The sequence below is a fragment of the Leucopleurus acutus genome, assembly GCF_964270905.1.
Source record: "Leucopleurus acutus genome assembly, chromosome: 4".
Lineage (NCBI taxonomy): Eukaryota > Metazoa > Chordata > Mammalia > Artiodactyla > Delphinidae > Leucopleurus > Leucopleurus acutus.
Window position 1 is genome coordinate 72468516 of NC_139146.1, and position 27256 is coordinate 72495771.

General features: G+C 44.3%; 1 protein-coding gene across 2 annotated transcripts in view; it reads right to left on the bottom strand.

The window, feature by feature from the left end:
- USP46 (ubiquitin specific peptidase 46) overlaps window positions 1–27256 on the bottom strand; it is a gene marked incomplete at its 3' end in the record, with an annotated part of 57816 nt that overhangs the window by 23457 nt on the left and 7103 nt on the right. For both annotated transcript variants that reach the window (XM_082838238.1, XM_082838237.1), the window contains exons 2-4: window positions 10356–10436; window positions 7654–7867; window positions 6019–6248 (exon numbers count right to left, since the gene is read on the bottom strand). In XM_082838238.1, the coding sequence (XP_082694364.1) occupies window positions 6019–6248; window positions 7654–7867; window positions 10356–10436 (525 nt within the window). The remainder of the gene's footprint in view (window positions 1–6018; window positions 6249–7653; window positions 7868–10355; window positions 10437–27256) is intronic.

Here is a 27256-nt window from a genome sequence, read left to right on the forward strand (position 1 = left end):
CATAGTCAAAAGCAATGAGTGATCAAGCAATTTTTTTTTTTTTCCTTTTATCTCTTCCCAGAAAGCTGCCAGAAAATAAAACCATTTTCTTCCCACACACAAGGATCTCATTCTGGTCTAAGTGAAAACACAGCTTGTCTCCAAGGAAACATATGTATCACTAAGACTCTGATACTCTCGGCAGGTACAGGCTACATCTTATTCTCCTTTCTTCTCCCCCGATTTTGGGCATGGAGTTCCCCCAAAACTAGTTTTAAAAGGATGGAAGAGACCCTACTTGCTCTTGTTTTTAATTCATTACAAACCAATTAATAGAACAAATTAATATACAGGGCTTTGCTAAGTTCCTGAGTAATTAAAATCCTATTCAAATGTGCTTCTAAATCCCCAGCCGCCTTTGCTGGGCTTAGCAGAAAAGGTGACCAGGTGGCAGCTCCACGCTGCTCAGCCAGGGACTGAAAACGTGCTGGCTCAGAGTCGGTGCCAAATTGTTGGGCTCAGGAAGAGTGGCAACCACAGCCCACCTGAGTCCTGGGGACTCAGAACCACCCCTCAGCGAGTGACTCCACCTGACCACAGCGCCCATCCCCACTCCTCTTCTGTGAAGGGCTCAGAAGCTCTACTGAGTCAATTTTAACCTCTGCAAACAAAACAAGAAGGGGCATACAATTGGTACTTCACAAAGCAGCTCTTTAGACAACCTTTTGGCTTCTCAGTCTTAAAGCCACTGAGAAGCACTGAGAACCACAGATCTGCAAAGCAAAAACTCAGCTGAAAGAGAAAGTGGGGGCGGGGGGCGGGAATTAACAACAACAACAAAATCAAGCTCCAACCAAGGGAACACTGAGGCTAGACTGGAAAATCCCCAGGCCTCCGTTCTGGAGTGCCTTGGTTACGGTTATCTGGGACAGTCAGCACTGAATGACCCCCTTAAAACTGCCTCTCCAAGTCTACTGCAGAATGAAACCGTTTGTCTCCATAAACCCCTCAGTTGACATCTGCACTGCAATCACAGGCAACGTTTACAAAGGGTGAGACCCAGAAAAAGAAAAAAATTATCGTCTGAAAGCATGAAGACTGGCACAAAGGGTTTTGCACAATTGGAGGAACTACCAGCTGAGGCCGCCCCTACAGCGAGGCTCCCCCAGGGGCTAATTTGCTGCTCCAGATCTAGTGCAGTTCAATCCCACTGTGAGTGTTCACTAATGGTCTTGGCAATTCTGCCGGAAGCGCTCTGTAAAGGCTGCTTGCCCTGGGCAGAGGACGTTACTTAAACGGGGCCCTATATTTCTCATCCTGTGAAGGAAAACTTTTAACTTAGGTCTTCTTTTACACTAAGTTCTCAACATTCTACAGTAACAACTAAAAAGCCCGCACACTATGCATTTTCTTAGAAAGTAGAGGGCTTTCTAACAATTAGAGCTTTCTAAAAATGGAAGGCATCGCCTGGGAAGATTGAGTTCCCTATCTCTGGACAGGATCCAGCAGATGCTGGTGACCAACTGGCTAGGACGTCACAGAAGGGACTCGGGCACTGGGAGAGGAAGGATTAGGTGACTCGTAGGATCCCGTCCAGTTAAAGGATCTAAGAAAATGGAGGTGATTATCCAAGTAACTCCAGAGCGGGGAAGGTGGAAAGCACTCCTGCCTCAAATGTAATCATTTCAGGGGATAATAAATGTACGTTTTTCAGAGTGCACCATCCTCCACAAAGACACACACACACACACTCTCATTCTCTTCCACAAACGAAGTATAAATGGTTGGAATCCCGCTAAAACAAACTCTATGGTGTGATCCAAAAGTTTTGGAGGAAATCTTTGGGCACAGACTTCCGATCCGTGGTAACCCTCCACGAGAAAACAGGCTCTGTGACAGCTTCTGCAATACAATTATCTGCGGGTGCAATTTTGCATTTGTTGGGATCAACTGACCTGTTCTCAGACAAAAAAAGAAACTACAAATGTGACTGAGCCTTTCTGAACATCTACACAGAGAATCACAAGACGGATGTAGTAACTGTTAATTTCAAAGATAACCAAAAGAATTAGACCAGCTGTACAGTCTGGGGCAGGTTTCCCGGCTAAATGTAGAGATGTGATGCCCCATTGTTCTGGTTCCTGTATCTAAGAGCACAGAATACTCTGTACTCCTTCACGGAACTTTGCAATTGTAACCACAAAATGAATTAGCCACTTTGTTATTAACGTCTGCCTTCCATGCTCAAAGTTTCAGAAAGGCCAGGCTCTCACTGCATCCTCAGTGTCTATACCTTTACTTAGCAGATGTGGGAAGAAAAAAAAAAGTATTTATTGAATGAAAGAATACTTGTCTATACAACAGCCACTATACTACCAAAGTGAAGAGACATCTGAGAATAGTGGGTATAAACAAGAATGTGGAGAATAAGAATGCTCAGGCACTGGGTGTATAAAATGGTACAACCACTTGGGGGAATTTGGTATTTTCTAATGAGTTTAATGGTAAGCCCATCTTATGACCTAACAAATCTACTTCTGTGTATATATCCTAGAGGAACTAGATTTATGTACACTAGATTGTATATGTATTACAATGTTCACAGCAGCATTGTTCATAGTTGCCCCAAGTTGGATACAACCAAATACCCACCAACAGTAAAATGGATTCATGAATTGTGGTATATTCAGGCAATGGAATACTATATGACAACGAAAATGAATGAACTTAAGCCTCATGCAACAGCACAAATAAATCTCACATGGGATAGTGAGAAAAAAAACGAAAAAAAAAAAACCAGGACACTAAAGAATACACACTGCATGATTCCATTCATCTAAAGAGCAAAAAAAAATCCAAACGGCTATTTATTTTAGGGATGCACAGGTAAGTTTCGAGTTCTAGCAAACATTCAAAGAACAGATAAATCAAAACGTACACATACTCTCTCAAAGAAGATAAAGAAACTGGAGGCCACTACTCTACTTTGGGCAGGAGAGTAACATGGAAAAGGGCAAGAGAAAAGCAAGAAAACCCAGTAGGAAGTTACTGCTGTAGCTTAGTTGAGACGGCCAGTCACGAGCTGATGGGTTCCTCTACCCTTCTACGTTCTTCTGGCTGCTCTAAAAAAGTAAACGGGCATGAGACATTAACAGGAGAAAGTGGTGATGGGTGGCCTGAGCCAGGGTGGGAGCAGGAGGGATGAAGAGGATTAAAGAGACACAACAAGACAGGACCTGGTGACGGAACAGATACAAGAGGTAAGGTGAGCATGGTACCAAGGGATACTCCCTTATTAAAAGAAGGGAAGAAAGCAAAAAGACTGCAAGTCTGCAGATTATACTACGTACAATATAGCCCTAATTTTGATGTTTAAAAAGGACATGAATTTACTCTAAAAAAAAATTTAGTACCAAAAAGAATTAAAAAACTGCAATGGATTAAAACACATAAAATGTTAAAACTCAGGAGTTCATCACAAAACTATAATGCAAAAGAAGGAAAAGAAGATGAAGGGTTCCAAAGGTTCTAGCATTGCTGGGAAAGTGGAAAAAAAAACAAACCAAGTTAAGGATGTGTATTGTAGTCTCTAGAGTAACCTCTAAAAGAATTTAAAACTAACAACAACAAAAAAAAAAAAAATAGGAAGGAAGACAGACGTTTCATTGATACAAAGGCAAGAGGAAAAAAAAAAAAGAATATAAAATAGGTGGGTTGAATAGAAACAAAGAATAGGATGGTAGAAACGTACTGCCATTTCACAATACAAGTTAAACACCACAGGATGTTTCCAGAATGTGGGAAATTCTTTCAAACAACCTGATTTCTTCAACAACTAAACTACAAGGGAAAAAAAGGAGGGGTGGTAACTCATAGATTAAGACACATACTGACCAAATGCAATGTGTGGACCATGTTTGGATACTGATTTGAATTAACCAGCTGCTTTAAAGAAAAAGTGACATAATCAGAGAAACGAACACTGAGTGAACAATGATTTAAAGGAATTCTTTTTAGGTGTGATAATGGCATTGTACCAATGTTTTTTTAAAAAAGATTTCTTACCTTTTGGAGATATATAACAAAGTAATGAAGAAATTACAAATGGAATGATGTTACCTGGGACTTGCTTAAAAATAGACCAGTTCTGTGAAGTGGGAGGGGGCGTGAAAGGAAAGATGACTGAGATGGGCCAGCGTGTTAACAATCATTGATCCTCAGTCATACACATATGGGATGTATTATACTATTCTATTTCTGTATGCATTTGAATTTTACTGGAACAGAAGGAGAAAGGGAAGGAGGAGAGATCTCTAGATAGATAAGTATGTGTAGAAAATGTTTTGGCAGGATATATTTCAAAATGGTTATCTCCGGGCTAACGTGATCACAATTTTTAGAAAGTGTTACAAATTTATCATCTCTGGGTGGGGAGATTACTGGTAACTTTTAGTCTCTTTTTGCTTAGCTATGTTTTCTAATTGTTTCTACAATGAACAAACCAGAATGCTTCAAATGCTCCAAATGCTTCAAAAATTGTTTAGAAGGATAGAAGACTGCCAAAAAACAAGGAGCCTCCCACTTAAATCCACATTTCTTAACCATTTCTGGGTGCCAGTCCCTTGGCAGAATCTGATGAAACTACTGTCTCTCTCCCCAGAAAGATGCACAATCCTACAGAATTTTTCATATGACATTACTAAGAAACTCTGAGACCTCAGATGAACCCATACTTTCTATGTTATTAGTAGTCATCATAAATAGTAATGGTTGGCTTTTATTGCACAGTTGGTATGTGCCAAGCATGGTTCTAAGTGCTTTCCAAAAGCTAACTCATTTAATCCTCCTAGCAACCCTACGAGACAGGCACTCTCATCATCCCCAGTTTACAGATGAGGTGAGGTCAGAGAGGGTGAATAATTTGCACAAGGTCCCACAGCTGCTGACTGGCAGAGCCAGCACACAAACTGAGCAGCCTGGCCCTAAAGCCTTTAAAAAGCTTTTTTTTTTTTTTTTTTTTTTTTAGTTAAAGCCGGGCTTTTAACTACCACATTAAGAGGCCACTCAGAGAGTTAAATCAAATACAGAAAGCCAAGGCAACATCCTGAATCACGCCCTGGAAAATGTCTTCAAGTTCAACTAACACTAAGTGCCTACCTACCATGTGCCAGACTCACCCAGACACATAAGCTAACCCAGCCCTGGCAACAGTGCTGTCAGGGACTTGTCCCATACACCCAGCTAACTGCTAGAAAATCAGAAGCCAAGCCTGGGGGCTTCCCTGGTGGCGCAGTGGTTAAGAATCCGCCTGCCGATGCAGGGGACACGGGTTCGAGCCCTGGTCCAGGAAGATGCTACATGCCACGGAGCAACTAAGCCCGTGCGCCACAACTACTGGGCCTGTGCACCACAACTACTGAGCCCACATGCCACAACTACTGAAGCCCGTGCGCTCTAGGGCCTGTGTGTTGCAACTACTGAGCCCACGCCTAGTGCTGCTCCGCAACAAGAGAAGCCACCACAATGAGAAGCCCACACAACACAAGGAAGGGTAGTCCCCGCTCGCCGCAACTAGAGAAAGCCCGCGCACAGCAACGAAGACCCAAAGCAGCCAAAAAAAAAAAAAAAGGTCAAGCCTGTCTTCTGACTTCAAGTTCACCATACACAGCTGATTCCCTTTATGTTGGGGAGGTGGTCTGTTCTAAGTCACACATGACTCCCTGTGGCCAAACTCATTTCAAGATAACCCGTGGAGGTCCAGTTCAATACTTCCAATTGGTAGACCCTAAAATTAGTCCACGATGCACAGCAATCTAGTTCTTGAGATTTTCCCTCATCACTCTACTTCAGCCAGCCGAGACGTCTTAGATGGAGACATGCTTCCAAAAGTTGGCATCTGAGGCTCATACACATAAACAGAACGGTATGCACATACTGAAGACAACTGCCAGGTGCTACGATACCACACTACACTCACGCACAACACAGTTAGTACAACTATACACAAGCAAATCACATGAAAGCCCTCCTGATGCTTACAGTTTCACAGTTCAAGCATCGAGTTTCATTGGTGAGCGTTCCCTGAAAAATCTCATGGACCCAGGTGAGTTCTGGTTTATTATTCTCCGCAGGTTCGTTCATGTTGCCATTTTTTAATTTTCCATTTTGTTTCTCCTGTTTCTTCTCTTCCTGCAGGATGTCCGCAATAGTGTTTAGCAAATAATTTAAAAATTCGTGAGCATCCTGCTGCATGTAGTTATCAAAGAGATCTGGAAAGGAGAGGGTCGGTATTTCAATCTCTGGCTATTGAAAAGCAAAGAAAATGCTCATTTTACAAACCACACTTCCATTTTTATATTGAAAGAGTGGACACGTATGGAATACGTTCACCTCTATTTTGCAACTTCAATGGGTAAGTTTTTAAAAAATTTTTGTTCACTTCCACTTTTTAGCACCCACCAAGAACTAAATTTCCCATATCTTCCTGAAGCATCATATATATAAAAAGCTACCAACATTTTTATTTGTTCTACAAAAAAAAAAAGAAAAAGAACAGGAATTACTTGATAAACTCCCTGATAAAGTATCAGTATTTAATATGATGTGACCACCAATGATCAATTATTCACTTCGTAATTTATGCAGAGCAACAGGGTCTCTTCCCAAAGATCATATTAAACCCTGGACCAACTGGAAGCAGCTTAAATGAAACACATAAGGGAGATGAGGGATATATAGGAGAATGTATCTATCTGATAGTGTTCTGAAACCAAATACAAATGATTCCAGCAGCCTGTTCCCTGCCATAAGGACAAACAATCAAGAGATGAATGCAGCTGTGAAACTTCATTATTAATCATGTGCACAAGGAGACTTGGGAGGGCTCTGCTTCCTTCTCAGATTATTTCTATTCTGGTGTGTATAAACTACAACAACTTCAAAAGACGGCAATCAAATTAAATGAGACTTTATAAAACAAACATCTGATTAACTGTGCAAGTCTGTTGCAGTAAGGCTGAAATCTAGGCTAAACACAAGTTGTCATATCAAATATTTCTATAGTCATAAAAATTACCCATGCAGAACTTCTGGAATAACCTCATCTCTACCACCGCTTCTCACACACACAAAAAAAAGAATATAGAAAAAAAAGGAGAAAATCAGGTGACAGCAGGACATTTTTTATCACAGAAAAATATCAGCTTGATATCCTTCAACTTAGGCAAACAAAAATCAAAGGTATTATTTTTAAAACAGCAGAGCCTCTGATTAGACAATCTGCATTTAGTTTAATCACTTATGACAAGTTTATAAGATAGTACTATTTTATTCGATTATTGCATCAACCTATGTATTCCAATCAGTGTCCTGCCTTGGGCAATTTCTCCTCTTACAATGATCCTACCCAGAAAAAACTCCTTCCAATGTGGAGCAAAAAGAAAAGGTCATTCCAAAATGGAATGATAAATTTGAATTTTTAAGTATATCTTTAATTCAGCTTTGTTTTATATACTGGGTGGAAAAGGAGAAATATCTTTTCAAATGATAGTTGAGTAGTTGGCCATACTATTTTCCCATTTAAAAAAAAAAAAAAGGTTTCGTTTTGAGGATATACAGAACTGTCAATTCTCCTTATTTCAGAGCCTGAAACCCATTCGTCTCCACGTTACTCACCATTTTCTTTTCTCAGCCTCGAAATGAACTTCTTTGGTGGGATCACGCCAACCTTCTTCTTCTGCGTGGCGATGCTGTGGAAAAGGTCTGCCAGGCATGTCAACAAGTTTTCCTTCTTTTTTTGCTGGGCCTTGTATGCCAGCACATTCTCCCGGAAGGGCCGGCAGAAGTACAAGGCCTGAAGCACGGAGTTACAGTAGCATGTGTTTCCGAACTGCCAAAGGACAACAGGGATGGTTCAAATCAGGGTCCGGGGCTGCACCACCTCCGAACCAGGTGGGGAGAGGGAGAGGGCCACCCTCCATGTGAACCAGCCCAGATTCCGCGTATCACAGCCCTGCTCACGGTGGTAGAAGCCAAGTATGGCACTCTGAACATCACCAGGGAAATGAATGCTAGTATATGCAAGCCTGGTAGCTCTCTAGCCCATTAAAAGTCTCTAAGATGATAAGAAGCACTCGGCCTTGATTTTAAAAAATCTAGTGAAACTTTCTGGTGCTTAAAAAAGAGAGAGACACTGAAGAAGAAAAAAATCGACATGATGTGGAGCCGCAGAAAAGCAGCTGGCTACACAAAAGATGTCACAAGGCAACACATCAAAAATCCTATGACAGGGAAAATAAAAATTTCAATCAGAAAGAAATCCAGGAACTAGGAACCACTTGCTCAGCTAAAACAGTCTTCACCGAATGGGGACTTGTTTTAGTTTCTTTCAAGATTCCAGCACGCCTGCCATTGGCTTCAGACCACATTTCCTCACTTTCTCCAAAGCAATCTTATTTCCGCCAAAGTAGCAATTGTCTCAATACAACAGTACCACCCAGTTCCTGGTCTCCTGCAATCTGATTAGGGCCCACAGAGTAATACTATGACCTCTCAAAAGCCACGGATACTCAAGATTATGATTAACGAGGGAAAAAGTAAGTCATCATCTCCCTGGTTTTCAACTGACTATATAATAACCAACTCTGCGGGTGAACACATAGCTGAGACATTCACTTTAGAATTTTTCATGCACGTTAAAATGAAAAGGAAAACAAACTAAGGAAATCAGAAGATTAATAACAGATTACGAACTGCTGTGTAAGATTAAAATAGAACATGAGCATTTCAAGATTGGTTGTTGGCTTGTGTGTTGTCTGCCCAAGAGCAAGGCAGATGCACCACCATCCTTAACGTGACATTTCTACGTATGTTAAGATAGAACACTTCCTATTTTTATATATTTTAATCTACTTTGACACAATTATGCAATGAGACAAACCTCTTTTTAAAGAGAAGCTGTAACTTTCATGAATTACCATTCGAAACAAACATAAATGAAACTATTAATAAGTTTAGGTCTCACAATGCTTCCACAGGCTAGGAGATGGCCTTAGTTCTTTTTTCCTCCATAGTCTGCACTTGTCTTTTCCCCGCACAAGGTAGAATTCCAGCAACTTGAATAACTATCCTCACAGAGCTTAAGCAAGAGGCCTTTGCACTATGCCTAAAAAAACTGCATTAAAATTAGGAGTCAGTATTTCATCAACACAATGTCCTATATTCCAGTACTGTAGCCTCCTCCTACCATCCTTTTCTGTTACTCAGTACCTCACCTTCAGCCAGACACCCTTTAGTAACACTTGGCCCTGGGCCAGTGGACAATGTCTGGGAAAGAAAAGGAACTAACATTGACCGAGTGTCCACAAATGTGCCTCAGTCGCATGTCAGTACCTTCAATAGGAGCTCTCATGGATCCTTCATTATAGGCCAAGAGGTGGAAAGCATTATGGTCTCCATTTTACAGAGGGGGAAATGGAGACACAGAGAGGCCAAGTGACTTGCCCAAGATCGCACAGCTAGTGAACGGCACAGGCAGAATTCAGACTTAGGTCTGTACTACCGCAAAGCCAATGTCCACTCCATTATCCCACAGGTGGCATTCACTCAGAGAACGGTCCCAGCGGAAATTACCACCTATCACACCTGAACTGACAGACCACACTCAGAGCAGCTGTTCCAGAAAACCAGGTGCTTATGAGTTAACACCGGATGTCACTTAAATCCTCCACCCCAGAGAGAAAGGATCAGGTGGGGAAGAAAGCTCACGGGGGTGGTGGGCAATACGGCCTCACTACTTGGTCATAATCAACTTGTCTAGGACACAGGCCCTGGCAAGTATGGCCATCTACAAGGGGACCATTGCTGAGCACAAGCAAAACGAGGCCAAGGGACTTTGAGGTAAACTGGCCCCCGTTTTCCCCTGACTCCCCACCCATGCTTCAAATACCAAGTTGTGCTGTTAAATCGCTACTGGTGATGAGCTGGAAACGCTTTCGATGCTCTGGTTGAACTGATGCATACTGAAACAAAGCTACCAAGGAGCCCACCCAGATGGTGAAGGGAGAACATACAAAAGCAGATACTGCTACAAAGGCTAATAATATCACTGTGAAAGTTATGGGTGCAGCAGAAATCTTTTAAAGCACAGGGGAAAAAATGAGAATCTGACCCGATAATGCACTAATTAAACACTTTCTTCTGGGGCAGCTCATACTTTCAAAAACTGGACTAAATTTCCCCCACCCCAATATTTGCCACTTACGGTAACCAAGGAGTATGAACGATTATTTAAAGCTTGATAATAACGAAAATGGGAATGGAGTTGCTTCAAGAACTCTAAAACATTTGATTAAGATAGTACATCTTAAAATACTTACATTGACCAATCCGAAGTAGTGTTCATTGATTGGAAACTGCTCTGGACCAATGTCTTTTTCCAGAGCAGAGGCATTGGTGCCCTAAAAGAGAAAAATAACAAAAGTTCTGTTGTGTGTAGAATAGACAAGAAAGCAAAATGATACTTGAGAGAGTCCACTATCGAGACCATCTCCTCTCCTCGGGTGGCCTGGAGTTTGGTGACGGTCACGCTGAAAGAACAGGTGTCAGAAGTAAACTGTCGAAGAGGTAATGACATCAGCCTACTCCTCTCCTCATCCAACTTCATCATCCCCTCAAACCTGTTCTACCCGGCTTCAATTCTCCTCTATTAGGAAAGGAGTTTTGGGACAGGCAAATCAGCAAATCATCAGTCAGAACTTCCGAATGAAACATTCTAAGCTCAGGCAGCTGCAGTAGCTTTTATACTACTGGTGTATAGAATCGTACCACCACTTTCAAAGTCAACAGTATCATCCTGATAAAGATTTATCTACCGTGCACCCACTATGTGCCAGGTACTATTCTAGGCTCTGACAACAGAACAGGGGACAAAGACAGGCTGAAAGAAAAGGCAAGTACACTGGACAGTACATCAGAAGGTGACAAGTGCAGTGAAGAAAAACAAGGCAGGAAATGAGGGTGGGGACTCCAGGGAGCAGGGGGTGAAGGGGAGGCACGGAGGGGGAAGGAGTGGAGGGTAGATCATTGCCGCTTAAATAGGGTGGTCGGGGGGGCCTTACTGAGAAAGTGAAATGTCCAAGGAATATTGTAAATAATGGAGAAATACAATTTAAAACCTAACAGTTCCCAAATGCATCAAATTGGTGAGCCATGTGTACTCAAGTTCAACACTCCAACACGATGATAATAAGTTCCTGGGTACTCCCACTATATATGCCAGGAACTGCACTATTTATTCTCACAACATCCCATTAGGTAAGTACTTACTATCATAATCCCCATTTAACAGACAGGAACTTAAGGCTTCGAATGGTTAAGAACCTGCCCAAAGACCACAGGCAGTAAGTGGCAGAGCTAGGACTTGAACCCAGGAGTCAGACTCGGGAGCCCGCGGTCTTAACCAAAGGCTATGCAGAGCAATCCTACGACAAAACCATTTACTGAGCCCCGCTAAGGGCCAAGGGGTCATTGGCAAAAGCACACTGATTATCACTGCGCCCCACCCCCCCGCAAGGCCTGGAGGGGTCTGCTGGGATTAGGAAGAGCGACCAAAGTTCGGTCCAATCAGGTGAGTAGTTAGGGGGTGGGTAGGACCACAGGCCCCACGTACACCCGTGGCTCTAACATCATCCTACAGCTTCTCACGTCCTCAGGCTATCACGGAAGACTCACAGCTCACAGAATCTCAGAGATTTGGGAGACAGGTATTTTAAAAAGAGACTGTTATGTTTTGTAAAAACTAAATCTGCTGCTGCTACTTATTCTGGGCTCATATAACTAGAATCTCCCATCCCAGAAAGAAATGGCCAAAAGGTGGGCTGAGAACCAGTTACAACGGTCACGTGTCAACAAGCAAACATGAAATGCAGAATAACTCAATTCTAAGCAAACACAACCTCAGCAGAAATAGTGCATTCCATCCCCTTATCATAATATCCTTTGTTTCCACTTGTTTTCTAGGTCCCTGATACTGCTCCACCAATCTAAACTCCTTTACCCGTCATCGGAGACCTTGAGTTTAGCGGTCATCTTTGCGCACAACAGTTTCACTATCTTTTTCATGGGGGCGGGCGGGGGAGGCAGGGTTTCATTGCCTTCACAATAATGTGACTCCATATACAGGCTGAATTTTTAAAATAATACTTATATGAAAGCAGGGTTTTATGGTATAGACAAAAATCACTAAAAGTTTTCAATAAAGCTACATCTCAATCATCAATCGATGTAAATAATGTGTATTAAATATACCCACAGCCATTTTTGAAACAACATTAGAATATATGGCTTAGAGCCCAGGAGGAATGTCAGATATAAAAGTAGAGCACATGGAGACAGATCTCATTAAATCTAAAGATTCAATCCCTGACTTCTGTTATCCGGGAATTCTTGGATGGAGCGCTTTTTTCTACCTTAATATTTTCCCACTGGAGAGGGAGCTGGTGTGGGGTGGCTGGCTGTGACTCAGGCTAAGTACAGTGACCCAGGGGCCGTGCTTAAGAGGAAGAATACCTGGGTGGGAGGAATAATATAATAATAATTATTATAATAATATGATAATACCATGGAGGTAGCAGGCCAGGAGCACCCCACAGCACAGCTCGGAGGAGAAGAAAGTGAGCTAGCCGTGTCTTCAGCGAAACCTGGCCCTCCCTCCGGTCAGGCCTGCTCACCCGCTCTCACAGCCCCCGCACACACAAGGTCTGGAAGGGTCAGGAGGGGAGGTCAACCGCGCTCTCATCCCCAGCATCGCTTCCAGACCCCTGCACCGTCACCCATCTCGTCAAAACATCCACCCTGTGCAGCCCGTGCCTCCCAGCACCGTACAAATCCCTTCCCTTCTCCTCGTCTCGCCTGACCCCTCCATGCCCCGACGACCTACCTTTACACCCTGTCTCCTGCCATCGTGCTGGGTGGCTTCAGGATCCACGTGGCGGTGCCTTCCCATCCCCTGCTCTCTCAGCAACTCATGCCCTCTTTTCTAGCTGTCTTTTATTTCACTCTACTCCAGCTACCCACTCCCAAAGGCGCACCCCGGACCTGGTCACTACCCCAAAACCCAGCCAGGCTAGACTCTTGTCTGTCGGCTCATCCCATCACAGTCACTCGTACACCCGCCAGGACCCATCACTCCTCTCCTTTCTCATTCAGCTTAGAGTCCATGGATCATGATGTCAGTGGCTCTTATAAACACCCCTGACCTTATGCTTTGCTCACACCACCTGGCAAAAAACCCACCCAATGGGAACCAAATTATTCACCTTCTCTGAACATACGCCCAGACAGATGTGCAGCGCTAGGGGGGAGAAGTTGCACCTCAGGCTGATTGCATTCGCTCGAACTCACCAAATTCAAGCGGCCCACGTCCCCACCTTCCAAGACCCTTTCTCTGAGGCACTCATTCTCCACTCCACAGCGACCTTTTCCAAATTTCCCCAAGCGCCTCAAAACTATATACCTCTCTGCCCCTCGCACTGGCTTCCCACTCAACAGGAAAATGAAGAAAAAGAAAAACATTAAACCAGCAGAGAGGAACTCTCTTAATTTCACACTCTCAAACCTTCAAACCTAGGCACCTACCTCTCCCAATGATGGAGACCTCGCTCTCGTGCAGGTCAATTGCTCCCGCACTATTAGATCCTGCCCGGCGGAATTTAACATGCCTCCTTGTCTCTCATGTTAAAAATACACATACACGTCTTCTTCCCACCTCTCCCAGTCCCCACCCCCTTTCTCACCTCCCCTTCATAGCTAAACTTCTTTAAACAATTGTCTATTCTGACACATTTACAAATGAATCAGATGATTTCTAAGATTTATTTCAAATGATCCAGTGGGGAGAAGTGGGAGGTGGGTGTGCGGGGCTTATTATATACTATTCAATTTATACTTTTACATATATGTTTACAGGCAGAGTAATGGTCTCCCAAAGATGCCCAGGTCTTCATCCCCAGAACTTGTGATGACGTCCCCCTACTTGGCAAAGGTAAATTTAGATTGTAGAAGGGCTTAATTTGCTAATCAGGACTTAATTTGACCTTAAAATAGGGGGACTGCCCTGGATTATCCAGTTGGGCCCAACGTAATCACAAGCATCTTTAGAAGCAGGAGACAGATCAGAACAACAGACCGGACCGCTATGATGTGTGAAGGACTCAACTTGCCTTCGCCGACTCTGTAGGCAGAGGAAGGGGCCAGGAGCCAAGGAACCAGGCAGTCTCTAGAAGCTTAAAAGGCAAGAAAAAAAAAAAAAAGTTTCCGCTAGAGCCTCCAGGAAGAACACAGCCGCACACTGCCTTCATTTTAGCCCGGGTGGGGCTAGTTCAGACTTGTGACCTCCAGGCTATAAGGTAATATACTTGTGCTGTCTAAGCTGCTAAGTTCACGGTAACTTGTTACAGCAGCAATAGACTAATACCATATGTCTGAAGTTTTCCATAATACTCGCTAAGACCTGTCTCTATTTCCTCACCTCCCCATCTCTCCTGAAAATATTCCCTTCTGGATTCTACCCCTGATGAGCTCCACACATGGTCAACTCAGGAAGACACACTTAGCTGTTGGCTTTCTCCAGGTGCCGTCTAAGGCCCTCTTCCCTCCCTCCATGCCTCTTTCTGTAGGGTCCAGGCAACAACCAGGCTTCAATCAGCAGCTACGTGCCAACCATTTCCAACGCTTCCCCTTCATCCCAGAAAGCTCGCTTCTGAGCCCATTCAGGCGGGGTAAAGACACAGTTCCACTTGCTTGTCTCACAGGCCCTCAATATCACTCTACCCCGAAACTAGAGCTTTCACTTCTCCTTCCCCTCAAATCCAGTCTCTTCCTGGTGTTTCCCCACTTGTCCATGACGATGCCACCTTCCACCTGGCTCCTGCTAGAAACCTGAGGGCCACGCCTAACGTCCTTCTCCACACTCGACGGCCATCCACCACAGCACACTACTGACCGATTCACTCTCCTTAAATCTCTCAAATCCCTTCGCTTCTCTTGAACCTCCTGCCACCAGTGGGACCAGGCCACCAGCATCTCTCATCTGAATTACAACAGCCTCCTAAATGGCCTCCGACACCCACCTTGCTCACCTCTAACCCCACCATCAACATGGCAGCAAAACTGCTCTTTCTAAATACAAATCTGCTTTAAAATGCTCCAGTGACTTCTACTGCTGTCTCCAATGTCACCTGCCACCCATTCTCTCATACACTTGGCCTGCTAGGATGGCCTTTGCTCTGGTCCTCAAGTACCTCAAGTTCCCTCCCATCCATCACCTGAATGCTCTTCCCCTGCTTCTTCACCTGGCTGTACCCTATCATCCTTCTCAGGGAGTTCTTTACCGGCCACCCCTAGATTCAGGTAGTCTCTGTAATGGACAGAATAATGGCCCCTCAAAGATGTCCCCACCCTAATCCCTGGAACCTGTGAATATGTTAACTTATGTGGCAAAAGGGACTCTGCAGGTATGACTGATTTAACAATCTTGAGATGGGGGGGGGTGCAGTTATCCTGGATGACCTCAATGGGCCCAGTGTCATCAAGGGTCCTCATGAGAAAGAGGCAGGAGTATCAGAGTCAGCGAGAAGATGTGACGACAGAAGCACAGTTCACAGAGAGACCGGAAGATGCTACACTGCCGGCCTTGACGATGGAAGGGGCCCAGAGCCAAGGACTGCAGGCAGGCCCTAGAAAGTGGAAAAGGCTCTCCTAGAGCCTCCAGAAGCTGTGCAGCCCTGCGACACCTTGATTTTAGGAGTTCTGACCTCCAGAGCTCGAAGGGAATAAATTCCTGTCATTTTAAGCTGCTAAGTCTGTGGTCCTATTTTACAGCAGCAACAGGAAACTAACACACCCCTCCCCCAACAACCTCCACTCTCCACTCATAGCATACTGTCTCCCTTACAGTGTTTACTCCAATTCTTATTTATGTAATTATTAATATGTTTCCTATCCCCTCAACTACATGTCTCACAGGAGCAATGACTTATGTCTGACCTGCTTAATACGGCACTCTCAGTGGCTAGCACAGATTAGGCGCAGGCCTGCTGGGTGGGTGGGTGGATGGATGGATGGACGAATGAGTGGATGGTTGGTTGGATGGATGGATGCATGCGTGCATAGATGGGGATGGTTAGGGCTGCGCAAGTTGCTTCCACGTCCATGATCATTTGGACACAGGTGTGTGAGCTCTCCCGATCTACTGTTCAGTGAGGCCTACATGGTGCCCTCTTCCATTTCCCCATTCTCCCTTCCCTTTTATAAATATACACCCTAGGAATTCCTTCCCATGGATACAGAACGTCACTGATACTGACATTTGGAACCAACCTCTTGCTTCACATGCTAGCATTTTCCATTGGTAACGTGAATTTTTGTGCATCTTTAACAGATTTCGGAGTTCTCTACGTTAAATGTAAATCTCTGTATGATGAAAGGACACACACATGCTGGGGAACGTTTCATGAGAGATGGTGGGAGCTTAAAGATCAACTAGACAGTATAAATCGAAATTTTAAATGAGCACATCCTTCAATCCTGCAATTCTTCTTTAAGCAATTTGTTCCACATCTATACTCACACAGGTAGAAAAGATACAGAGACTATAGCAAGGACCAAAATAATCCAGGCCTGGCTTAAACAAGACGGAAGTTTACTTCAAGAGGAAGCAGCACAGGCCTGACGCGGCAGCTCTGCAGGGCCGGGGACTCGGGCTCCTTTTATCTTCTTGTTCTGTCATCCTCAAGAATGTATCTTGGGAACCAACATGGTCACTCCGGCCCCTATCATCAAACAACCTCCGCCAGGGGGAAGCAGACAAGACGGGGAGAGACTGCGCCTTCTCTTCCAAGAATGTTCCTGGAAGTCGCATACATCACTTTTGCTCATGATCCCAACGGCCAGAATCTCACCCAGCCACACGGCCACACCTAGCTGCCAGGGGAGCCTGGCAAATGGGCTCTATTACCAGCCAAAATTAGAGATGGAAAAAGGATACGGAAGGAACGAGCAGCAGGCAACATCTCGGATGGTCCCCCCCGGCAAGGCTTGCAAGAGGAAAACGTTAGAAATAACTGGTCAGATAATTACAGTAATAAACAGGATGGAATACCATGTAGCTACTTAAAAAAGTAAAGCTACTCTATAGGTATGGCTATGAAAATTTGTCCAAGATACAGCGATAAGTATCAATAAAAACGTGTGAGAGAGTAAGTGTGTGTACAGGACAATTACTGGAAATGTCCTCCTTTCAAGCAGCAGACGCTGAGCCCTTTTCGTGTCCAGCGCGACTCTACTTCTGAGGGACCCAAAGGGACAGAGCGGCTCGGGCCTGCTTTCAACACCTACATTCTAATGGAAATTCCAGAACGAATACTTGAGAAATTATTAACACTTGTCACCAGCGTCCAGGAAGCGGGGCTGGCAGATGACAGGCCACCGGGGGCTTTTTGTTTTCTCAACTGTGCAAAGTTTTTACCATCAGCGTGTATTATTTTTGTCATAAAAAATGTCAAAGAAAGTCAGCAAACTAATACCCTGCAGACCAGCTGTCGAAGGCCCACGGCACACAGCTCAGAGCTTTATGAGGCCATTTTCCCTGCCGGTGTGAATTTGCTTTCCCCTCTCTTGGCCTTAGTTTCCTGGCTGAGAGGTGGGATACTCGGCCTGCCTGTGGCTCAGGGGGCAGAGAGAATCAAACAAGACGTGCAACATTATCAGCACTATGTAAACTGCAAGGTGTGCTGCAAACCCAAGAGCCTGCAGTCCTACCGCGGGCACCAAGCACTGTGACACATAAGGCAAACGGGAGGCACTGAGAATAACTGACCAGATGCTGAACAAAAAACTAATCCAGAGCAGTAAATCACAGGGTCTGGAGGTATAAGAAACACAGTTCTCATTCTCGTCAGTAAAAAATCTGGTAACCTTTGAAAACAATGCACCACACTTTATTAAAAATAGAATCTGGGCTGGGACAAGTTCCAACAAGAAGACTGTAATGCTAGCTCTTCACAGCACTTCTGAAAGCAACTGTGTGACTGCCAAGGGGTGCTACAAAAACACAAAACCAACAATAACAACAACTTGTGAAGGATGAGTCATAAATGTATAAGATAGGTATAGAAAGGCATTTCTTTTAAAGCAATTTTAAAAGCAGTTTATAGGAAAACATGTTAGAATGCCTTCCTTCTGGGGAGGGGGGAAGAAGACAGATTCTTGCCTAGGAGGATATAATCAGAATGATGGCAATGAGAGTATCACCTCACACCGGTCAGGATGGCCATCATCAAAAAATCTACAAACAATAAATGCGGGAGAGGGTGTGGAGAAAAGGGAACCCTCTTGCACTGTTGGTGGGAATGTAAATTGATACAGCCACTAGGGAGAGCAGTATGGAGGTTCCTTAAAAAACTAAAAGTAGAACTACCATACGACCCAGCCATCCCACTACTGGGCATATATCCTGAGAAAACCATAATTCAAAAAGAGTCATGTACCACAATGTTCACTGCAGCACTATTTACAACAGCCAGGACATGGAAGCAACCTAAGTGTCCACTGACAGATGAATGGATAAAGAAGATGTGGCACATACACAGTCTCTCCCCGTCTTGTCTGCTTCCCCCTGGCGGAGGTTGTTTGATGATAGGGGCCGGAGTGACCATGTTGGTTCCCAAGATACATTCTTGAGGATGACAGAACAAGAAGATAAAAGGAGCCCGAGTCCCCGGCCCTGCAGAGCTGCTGTGTCAGGCCTGGGCTGCTTCCTCTTGAAGTAAACTTCCATCTTGTTTAAGCCAGGCCTGGATTATTTTGGTCCTTGCTATAGTCTCTGTATCTTTTCTACCTGTGTGAGTATAGATGTGGAACAAATTGCTTAAAGAAGAATTGCAGGATTGAAGGACGTGCTCATTTAAAATTTCGATTTATACTGTCTAGTTGATCTTTAAGATGGTGGGCCATCTCTCATGAAACGTTCCCCATCATGTGTGTGTCCTTTTATCATACAGAGATTTACATTGAACGTAGAGAACTCCGAAATCTGTTAAAGATGCACAAAAATTCACGTTACCAATGGAAAATGCTAGTAATATTCCAATAAAATGGAATATTACTCAGCCATAAAAAGAAACGAAATTGAGTTATTTGTAGTGAGGTGGATGGACCTAGAGTCTGTCATACAGAGTGAAGGAATTCAGAAAGAGAAAAACAAATACCGTATGCTAACACATATATATGGAATCTAAAAAAAAAAAAAAAAGGTTCTGATGAACCTAGGGGTAGGACAGGAATAAAGACGCAGATGTAGAGAATGGACCTGAGGACACGGGGAGGGGGAAGGGTAGGCTGGGACGAAGTGAGAGAGTAGCAATGACATATATACACTACCATATGTGAAATAGATAGCTAGTGGGAAGCAGCTGCATGGCACAGGGAGATCAGCTCCCTGCTTTGTGACCACCTAGAGGGGTGGGATAGGGAGGGTGGGAGGGAGACGCAACAGGGAGGAGATATGGGGATATATGCCTACATATAGCTGATTCACTTTGTTATATAGCAGAAACTAACACAACATTGTAAAGCAATTATACTCCAATAAAGATGTTAAAAAATAAAGAAAACCAATGAGAACACTGTATAATATGCAGGAGCCTAAACCAGAAACAGAGACCAGGAAGGGGTCTTGGAGATCAGCTCCATTCCACAGATGAAAAAAACCAAGGCCCAGAAACATAAACCTCCTCCCCCAGTTCTGCATCCTAAGGCAGGCAGGATCTCTTTCAAGTCTGTACAAAGTGGAGAAAGGCCCGAAATAACATGTAAGGATTTCTAAGTACACAGAGAAACAGTCACTGATTATAAACCATGAATTAAAATATACGACAGGAGAGGTGAATATTGTTGCTAAAACTACAGTTTTAAGTCTATATTCAAAAACGGCTATTTCACTTATCAAGTACGTTTTCAAAGTACAAAAGTACATAGAGGACTAATTCTCAGAAGCTCTAGTATTCCCAGACTTCTGATGACAAAAGGTCATTCCTAGAGCCTTAAGGAGAAAGTGAAGTAAAAATGAAGTGATGCAGCTCAAGATTTCAGGATGAGTCAGAAGCACTTGCCAGAATTCAAGGATGGTTAAGGAGGAATTATAGTCACTGGCTTCCACATAATGAGTAATAATAACAGACTTCGCAAAAATAACACTTACTGTGTCCAGTCACTGCTCTGAGGACTTGATATATATTTTACTCATTTTAATCCTCACAATAATGCTGTGAGGTGATGTCCTTATTGCCTCCATTTTAAAGATAGGAAAACTAAAAAAAAAAAAAAAAGATGTAAAAAAAAAAAGGGCTTCCCTGGTGGCACAGTGGATGAGAGTCCGCCTGCCGATGCAGGGGACGCAGGTTCGTGCCCCGGTCCGGGAAGATCCCACATGCCGCGGAGCGGCTGGGCCCGTGAGCCATGGCCGCTGAGCCTGAGCGTCCGGAGCCTGTGCTCCGCAACGGGAGAGGCCACAACAGTGAGAGGCCCGCATACCGCAAAAAAAAAAAAAAAAAAAGGAAAAAGATGTAAAGATAGGAAAACTGAGGCACAGAGAGGGTAAGTAACTTTATCCAAGTTCACACAGCTAATAAGTACTGGAACTAGGTTTGAACTCACACCATCTGACTCCAGAGTGTATGCTCCCAAGCACTACACAATATTGACTCTCAAGGTGGCAGGGTCCCCTCAGAGTCCCAGAATTGCAGGAATGAAAAACCGAGGAAATAGAAGGGGTCACAGAGTTATACAGGTAAACCCCTGCCTCTGAGGCACCATTCAAAATATTCTAGAATGAGGAGCACAGGTGTCCTTCTCTGTAAAATCACCACAGAACACTGCAACCTGTTTAAGAGAATATAAAATTGAGGTTGAAAATCAGGAGAAACTTGAGATGTAGTCAAGAGGAAATAGGTTTTTTTTTTCAAAATGGTTTCAGGCTGTGGATTTTTATCTAGCCAAATAGGAAAAGAAAATAATATTGTTTAAAATAGGAGTAAGTGAAAACAAGATCAAAAAGCAGAAATGAGTTCTAAGAAGGTAAACCATTTTACACCTAATACTAGAAAAATGTGCACTCTCACGTCCCTAACTTCTAAATTTTTGGATACTGACAATAGAAGAAAAAAGAAAAGAACAGAAAGAGAAAGGACCCACCAGAAGTATGCAGAACAAAATGTGTTAATATATTAATACAGCTCATCTCTCAGTGTTGGGATTATTTGGGAGGGGTGAGTTGGGAGAAGGAGTATGAATTATGTATCAGGGAAAAAACCGCCATTATTTTCTTATCCAAAGAAACTGGCAAAGCATCTGTTGTGCCTCTACAGAGACAGAAATGCAGATTGCGATTCTGAGCCTCTTGGCTCAGAACTAGTGTGGCCAGTTCTCTGGCCCCTCAGAGCTGTCCCCTCTTTCCCCCCATCTCCTACTCAGCATCTGCCTTCAATGTCACTTCTTCACAGCTACCTTCCCTGACCCTTCCCTCTCTCGGAATCCTGTGTGTCTCTTCATACAACTAATCACAATTTGTAATAACTTACTTATTTGTGACTACTTAACACCTGTCTTCCCACTGGACCACAGGTTGGCAAATGACAGTCCATGGGCCAAATGTGGCCCACCAACTGTTTTTGTAAATAAAGTTTTATTGGAACACAGCTGTGATCACTCATTTACTTATGGTAGCTACTTTCACAGTACGACAGCAGAGTTGTATAGCTGCGACAGAGACATCATGGCCCACAAAGCCTGAAATATTTACCATTGAGCCCTTTACCAACAAGCTGGTCAACCCCTACACTAGACCATAAACTCTATGAGGACAGGGTTGTGACTGACTGGTCTCCTAGGACCATGCAGAACATCTGGCATACAAAAGTACTTACTAAATTTGCTGACTAAATAAACTTGGTAAACAGGGTAAGCAGTATGTGCCACTCGTTGTTCAGAGAACCTCACGTCTCTGTATTCATCGACTCCACTGTCCGCCAACCAAGGCAGTCCCACTTACTGTCCCCATGCCACTCATGCAAGAACAGAGGGAACCTGCTCGGGCTCACTCAGCCAGTAAAGGCAGCGCCAGGACTCAACCCCAGGCCATTCAGGTCCAGAGCCTGAGCTCCTGACCACAAGTCAGAGAAGATGGTCTTCTCATTCATACTTTTAGTAATTCCTTAGCTGCAGACGTAGAGACTGGGCAGAGGGCCGCAGCTTCTGAGCGTGTCCTCTTTGGCTGCTGGCCATCACACATCACCTAACCACGGGCGGGCAATACCCAGAGGGGCTATGGATGCCACCCGTCCTGCTCAGAGAGCACACACATCACCTGGTCCCATCCAGCAACACTGATGCTCTCCCTCCAGAGAAGTCACACACTCAGACTCACTATCCCCATTTCATAAGTGAGGGAAATGAAGTTGATGGAGGTTAAGTAACTGGCCAAGGTCAAGTGTTAGTATGAGGCAGAGGTCAGCTGTGAACCCACAATCTTAATACCATCATGACTCCAACTCCTGGCTCAACAATGCTCCTCTGCCCCGCTCCAGGCTTCCACAGGAAGGCAGTTAAAGGGCATTTTCATTCTGCGCCAGGATAGCACGTCATTTCCATGCCTTATACGATACTGGGGAGAGAGAAACAACTCTGCAAAAAACCTCAACGTGACTTCACTGAACGATGTAACGCAGAAGCAAAAATGTCTGCAGCTGAAGAAAGATGACCCTGGGATACATAATGATCCGAAGTCATCATAGGAAGGACAGTAAACAGCTAGAGCCTCTGGCTTGTAAAACAACTCTCTTTGTGGCTAGACACAGCATAACAAAGTCCTCAGGCAGAGATGACATTTCAACTCAAAAGGAGAGGGGCTTCCCTGGTGGCGCAGTGGTTGAGAGTCCGCCTGCCGTTGCAGGGGACACGGGTTCGTGCCCCAGTCCGGGAAGATCCCACATGCCGCGGAGCGGCTGCGCCCGTGAGCCATGGCCGCCGAGCCTGCGCGTCCGGAGCCTGTGCTCCGCAACGGGAGAGGCCACAACAGTGAGAGGCCCGCGTACCACAAAAAAAAAAAAAAAAAGGAGAACAAAGAGCTGGGTCTGTCTTCTAGCAGAAGGTGGAGGAGGAAGTATTTAGCCCAGTGCCTGACTTCAGTGACCTGGAACCAAGAACCTCACTCCCAACCCAGTGTTCTGCAAAGGCACCAAGCTGCCTCCTCGACGATGAGGTCTCTTAAGCTCCTACTTTACCCAAAGGTACCCTTCTCATCGTTTCCCTGAAAGGCAGCATTGGTGTCACAGGATCCTGGCAAAGCCCCAGGTCAAAGAGGCCAAGTCCTCAAATTTAACTAATAGGGTGATTTCAAGTACTTCCCACATCCCCCTCTGTAGTTCGAGCTCAAGGTCTTCATCAGTGAAAAACCAGGACAGCAGTATCCCCACCTCACAGTGTGGAATCCCTGCCCTTGCATCGGTACTACACTACCAGAGATATTTTAGTCTAATGTACTGAAACCACCCTGTAATGTGTTGATTATGAAACAAAATATAAAATTCTGTGCTCTCTTCTCCCCTCCCCAGACAGGATGGCAAGGGGAGAAAAGAGAGGTAGCAGGAGGTCTTCACAGCGGTACTGCTCAAAGCATTATTGCTCTGCCCGGGAGCAAAGTTCAGAAACTGAAAACATGTACAATGAATGGACCGGGTAAGTTTGCACCTGTAGAGTTTGGTAATAAAACAACTGGACCCGGTGTTTTAAGCAACTTTGAGGTTTCTATTCCATTTTGCAATTAATGTTCTATTGTATTTTACAAAAGTATTAGTCTGTGACAGATTGAAAATAAAAATAAAACTGGTCCTTCCCTACAGACTTTGAAAATAATTGCCAACAGCAAAACAGTTAAATGAAATTGAGCTTGTTTTCTGAAATGTGTGAAGAGCTGCTCAAGCTCACTCCTAATATGATAAATGCAAACTAAAAATATACCAAGACACCATTTTCTCCCCCACTGGCAAAGATAAAAAAGCTTTTGGAGAGCACCCGACTTTGGCAAGGCTGTGGACTACGAGAGTCACACATATTGAGAGTGGAGGGCAATCTGGCAGTTACAAATGCATCGAAGTTACAAATGCAGATCCATTTCTAGGAAGTCGGCTGACAAGATACACCCCAAAGTATGCAAAATGATGTAGGGACAAAGTTGTTCCCTGCAGCCTTGTTTGTAAAAAACCGAAGACTAGAACACTACCTTCAAGCCCATCAGTTGGGGGCTAGTTAAGTGAATTCAATATGTTCAGGCAACTGAATACTCTGCGGCCATAAAAAAAGAATGAGGATGCTCTGTACTTACTAGCACAGACCCAACCCCAAGATACAAAAAGCAAAGGGCAGATCAAGACTGTTCAGTATATGCTACAAGCACTGTTTGTGTTTTTAAAAACTAGGAGAGAAATATAAACATTCTTGCTTGGGTATGCATAAGATATCTCTGAAGAGAAGCAGAATAAACAGCAAATACTGCTGGATGCCAGAGACAAGAATTGGATGGTGGGTATAATTGCAACATACATCCTTTTGTACAATCTAAAATTTCTACCATGTAACTCATATTCACCTTTTCAAAAACTTTCTTTAAAAATTCTTTTAAAAAAGAAAGTAACTGAGCTTAGTCGTCTCACGTGTTTTTGTTAGGAATACCTAAGTGTACACCAGATAACACAAGAGGGTATGTTTATGCTTATCAGATGACTGAAAATCATTTACCACATGATGTGCCCTCATTACCAGGAAAGGAAAAACACAGTATCCTGACTGATGATTACAGAAGCTTTGCCACACACCCTCAGTCCTGCGTCTTCCAACAACATCTCAGTCGGAAATCACAGCTTCTTCCTCCTTTTGTCCGCTCCACGCACTTCCCCTCCCCGGGCTTGTCTCAGATTGGAAGCCACAGTGAGCTTACAACATGCTGGCTCACCTTCTCAGCACTGCTCACCAGGAGGAATGGCTCCCATACAGACCCAGAGACCTAAACTCACCTGCCCAAAGCCACAAAAGTGACAAAGTGGCAGGATCAAGATTGGAACCCGGGACCTCGGATCCCGAGATCGGGGCTCTTTCCACTACAGCCTTTGGACTCCTTTGCTAGTGGGAAGGAGGGGGCTCTAGAAGAAAACTGCAATAAAATGGCCAGGCACCGGGCTAAGCGCTAGACACAAATGATTCCACTTACGCCCCGCAATGCCCCAGGGAGGGAGGTTCTCTCATCACCCACGTGCCATGGATGAGAAGCAGTCTCTGAGAGGGTGGGTGATGGCCAGCTCTCACATCCAACCAACCGGATCCCATCCACACGCTGACCTGCCTCGGGAGGAAGCTCACCAGCCTGCAACCCGCAAACCAGTCTAACAGGGCTCCTCCAAGAGCCAGTTAGGCGAACCACCATAAAGAACCTCTTATCTGAGCCGATGTCTCCTGAACTACAGACCATGAATGCCCAAGGGAGGGGAGATAATCTTAGGTGGCACGAATATGAACATTTTTAACTTTAGCAACTACGCTTTTGATATGTATTTAAGAGGCACATAACCAGCTCATCAAACCCGTTACTTCACAGATGTCATAGCACAGAATGAGGCCAAATTAAAAGAAGCTGAACAGACTTAAGGACAACTACTAAATAAACAAGTTCAGGTGGTTCTGAGATATAATGAAAACCGTGGAGGACAACAAGCTGACACTTGAGAATCACTGGTCTAACGAAGTGGATCCAGTCCATGGCTTTCCTCTAGAGGAAGAGAAGCTTGGGAACACCCCAGCACACAATACACACGAGTTCTAAACGTCACTTTATTTGTATTTATTTTATTTTCATCCGCCCTCCACTCCCCACACCAGCCGGCCTCTCTCAGGTGGATGAGGCAGGACCCCAGTTACCAAAGCATCCTGAAAACTTGTATCTAAATGACAGTGTCCTGTGGTGGCTTAACCTTGGGTTGACCACAGGCCTAGTCTGCCCTGAATAGCTCTGATTACACCTATAGATCAATGAGTATCAAATAATTAGTTTGAGCGTGCCCCCTCTCACTTTAAGTGTCTGACCTGGGGAAGAAATTGGAGAGCTGACTGGGAGAGATGTGACCTCATTCTAGCCCTTCACACTCAAGAAACAGTGAGAAGGGACACCCACTTCCTCAGCACCCGCAGTCAGAACCGCACCATCTGATGAATTTTGCCTCTGCTCTTGCCCAACCTCCTTCCCCAATCCTGTTTTTCCCAAAATGCCCACTAAATGTAGATGGCAGGTCAAGATGAAAGGATCCCATTGGCTCCTGCAATACCAACAGCTCTGTGCTTTGAACAAACTGAAGGAAAATGTTCATTCGCTAAAAGAGAATTATGAAAAAGTAATATGCGTGAGGGCATCACAGCTCACAAAACGCTTCCGCAAGGCAAGATATCCTTTGATTCTCAAAAAAAAAAAAGCAGTGAGGAGGGTATTTCATCATGCCATTTTGTGTTGTAAAGAGATGGGGAAACAGGCCCTGAGATTTACCAAGCAGGATTTTAAACCCCAAACTGCTCCACTTTAGAGCTGTATGGAAAAAAGAAATTGTTTTCCTTTTCTCCCTAGGGTCTTAAGTGTGCTCCCCAAACCAGGAGCATCTGGTCACGAGAGAGGATGCTAGAAAGGCAAAATCTCAGCCCCACTCCTAACCTACTGAATCAGAATCTGCATTTTAACGAGATCCCCAGGTAACTCCTGCAGACAAGACAATTTGAGGAGGGACTTCCCTGGCGGTCCAATAGTTATGACTCCATGCTTCCACTGCAGGGGGCACGGGTTTGATCCCTGGCCAGGGAACTAAGATCCCGCATGCTGCACGGCATGACAGGGGGAAAAAAAAAAAAAAAAAAAAAAGACAAGACAATTTGAGGAGCACTGCTTTACTGCAAGGCAAGCCTTCCATTCTCCCATGCTGCATCTCTTCATTCATTTATCCAATAATTATTTACTGTGAATCTACCACACTGTGCTGAATGCTGGGAAATCCCCAGTGAATAAGATAAACGTAGTTCCTGCCCTTGTGGGGTTGCCAGTCTAACACAGTGGTTTTTTTCAACCTTGGGTGCTGATCAGAATCAAGGGTGGCACTTAAGGAAAAAATGCAGGTGCCTACAACCCACTCAC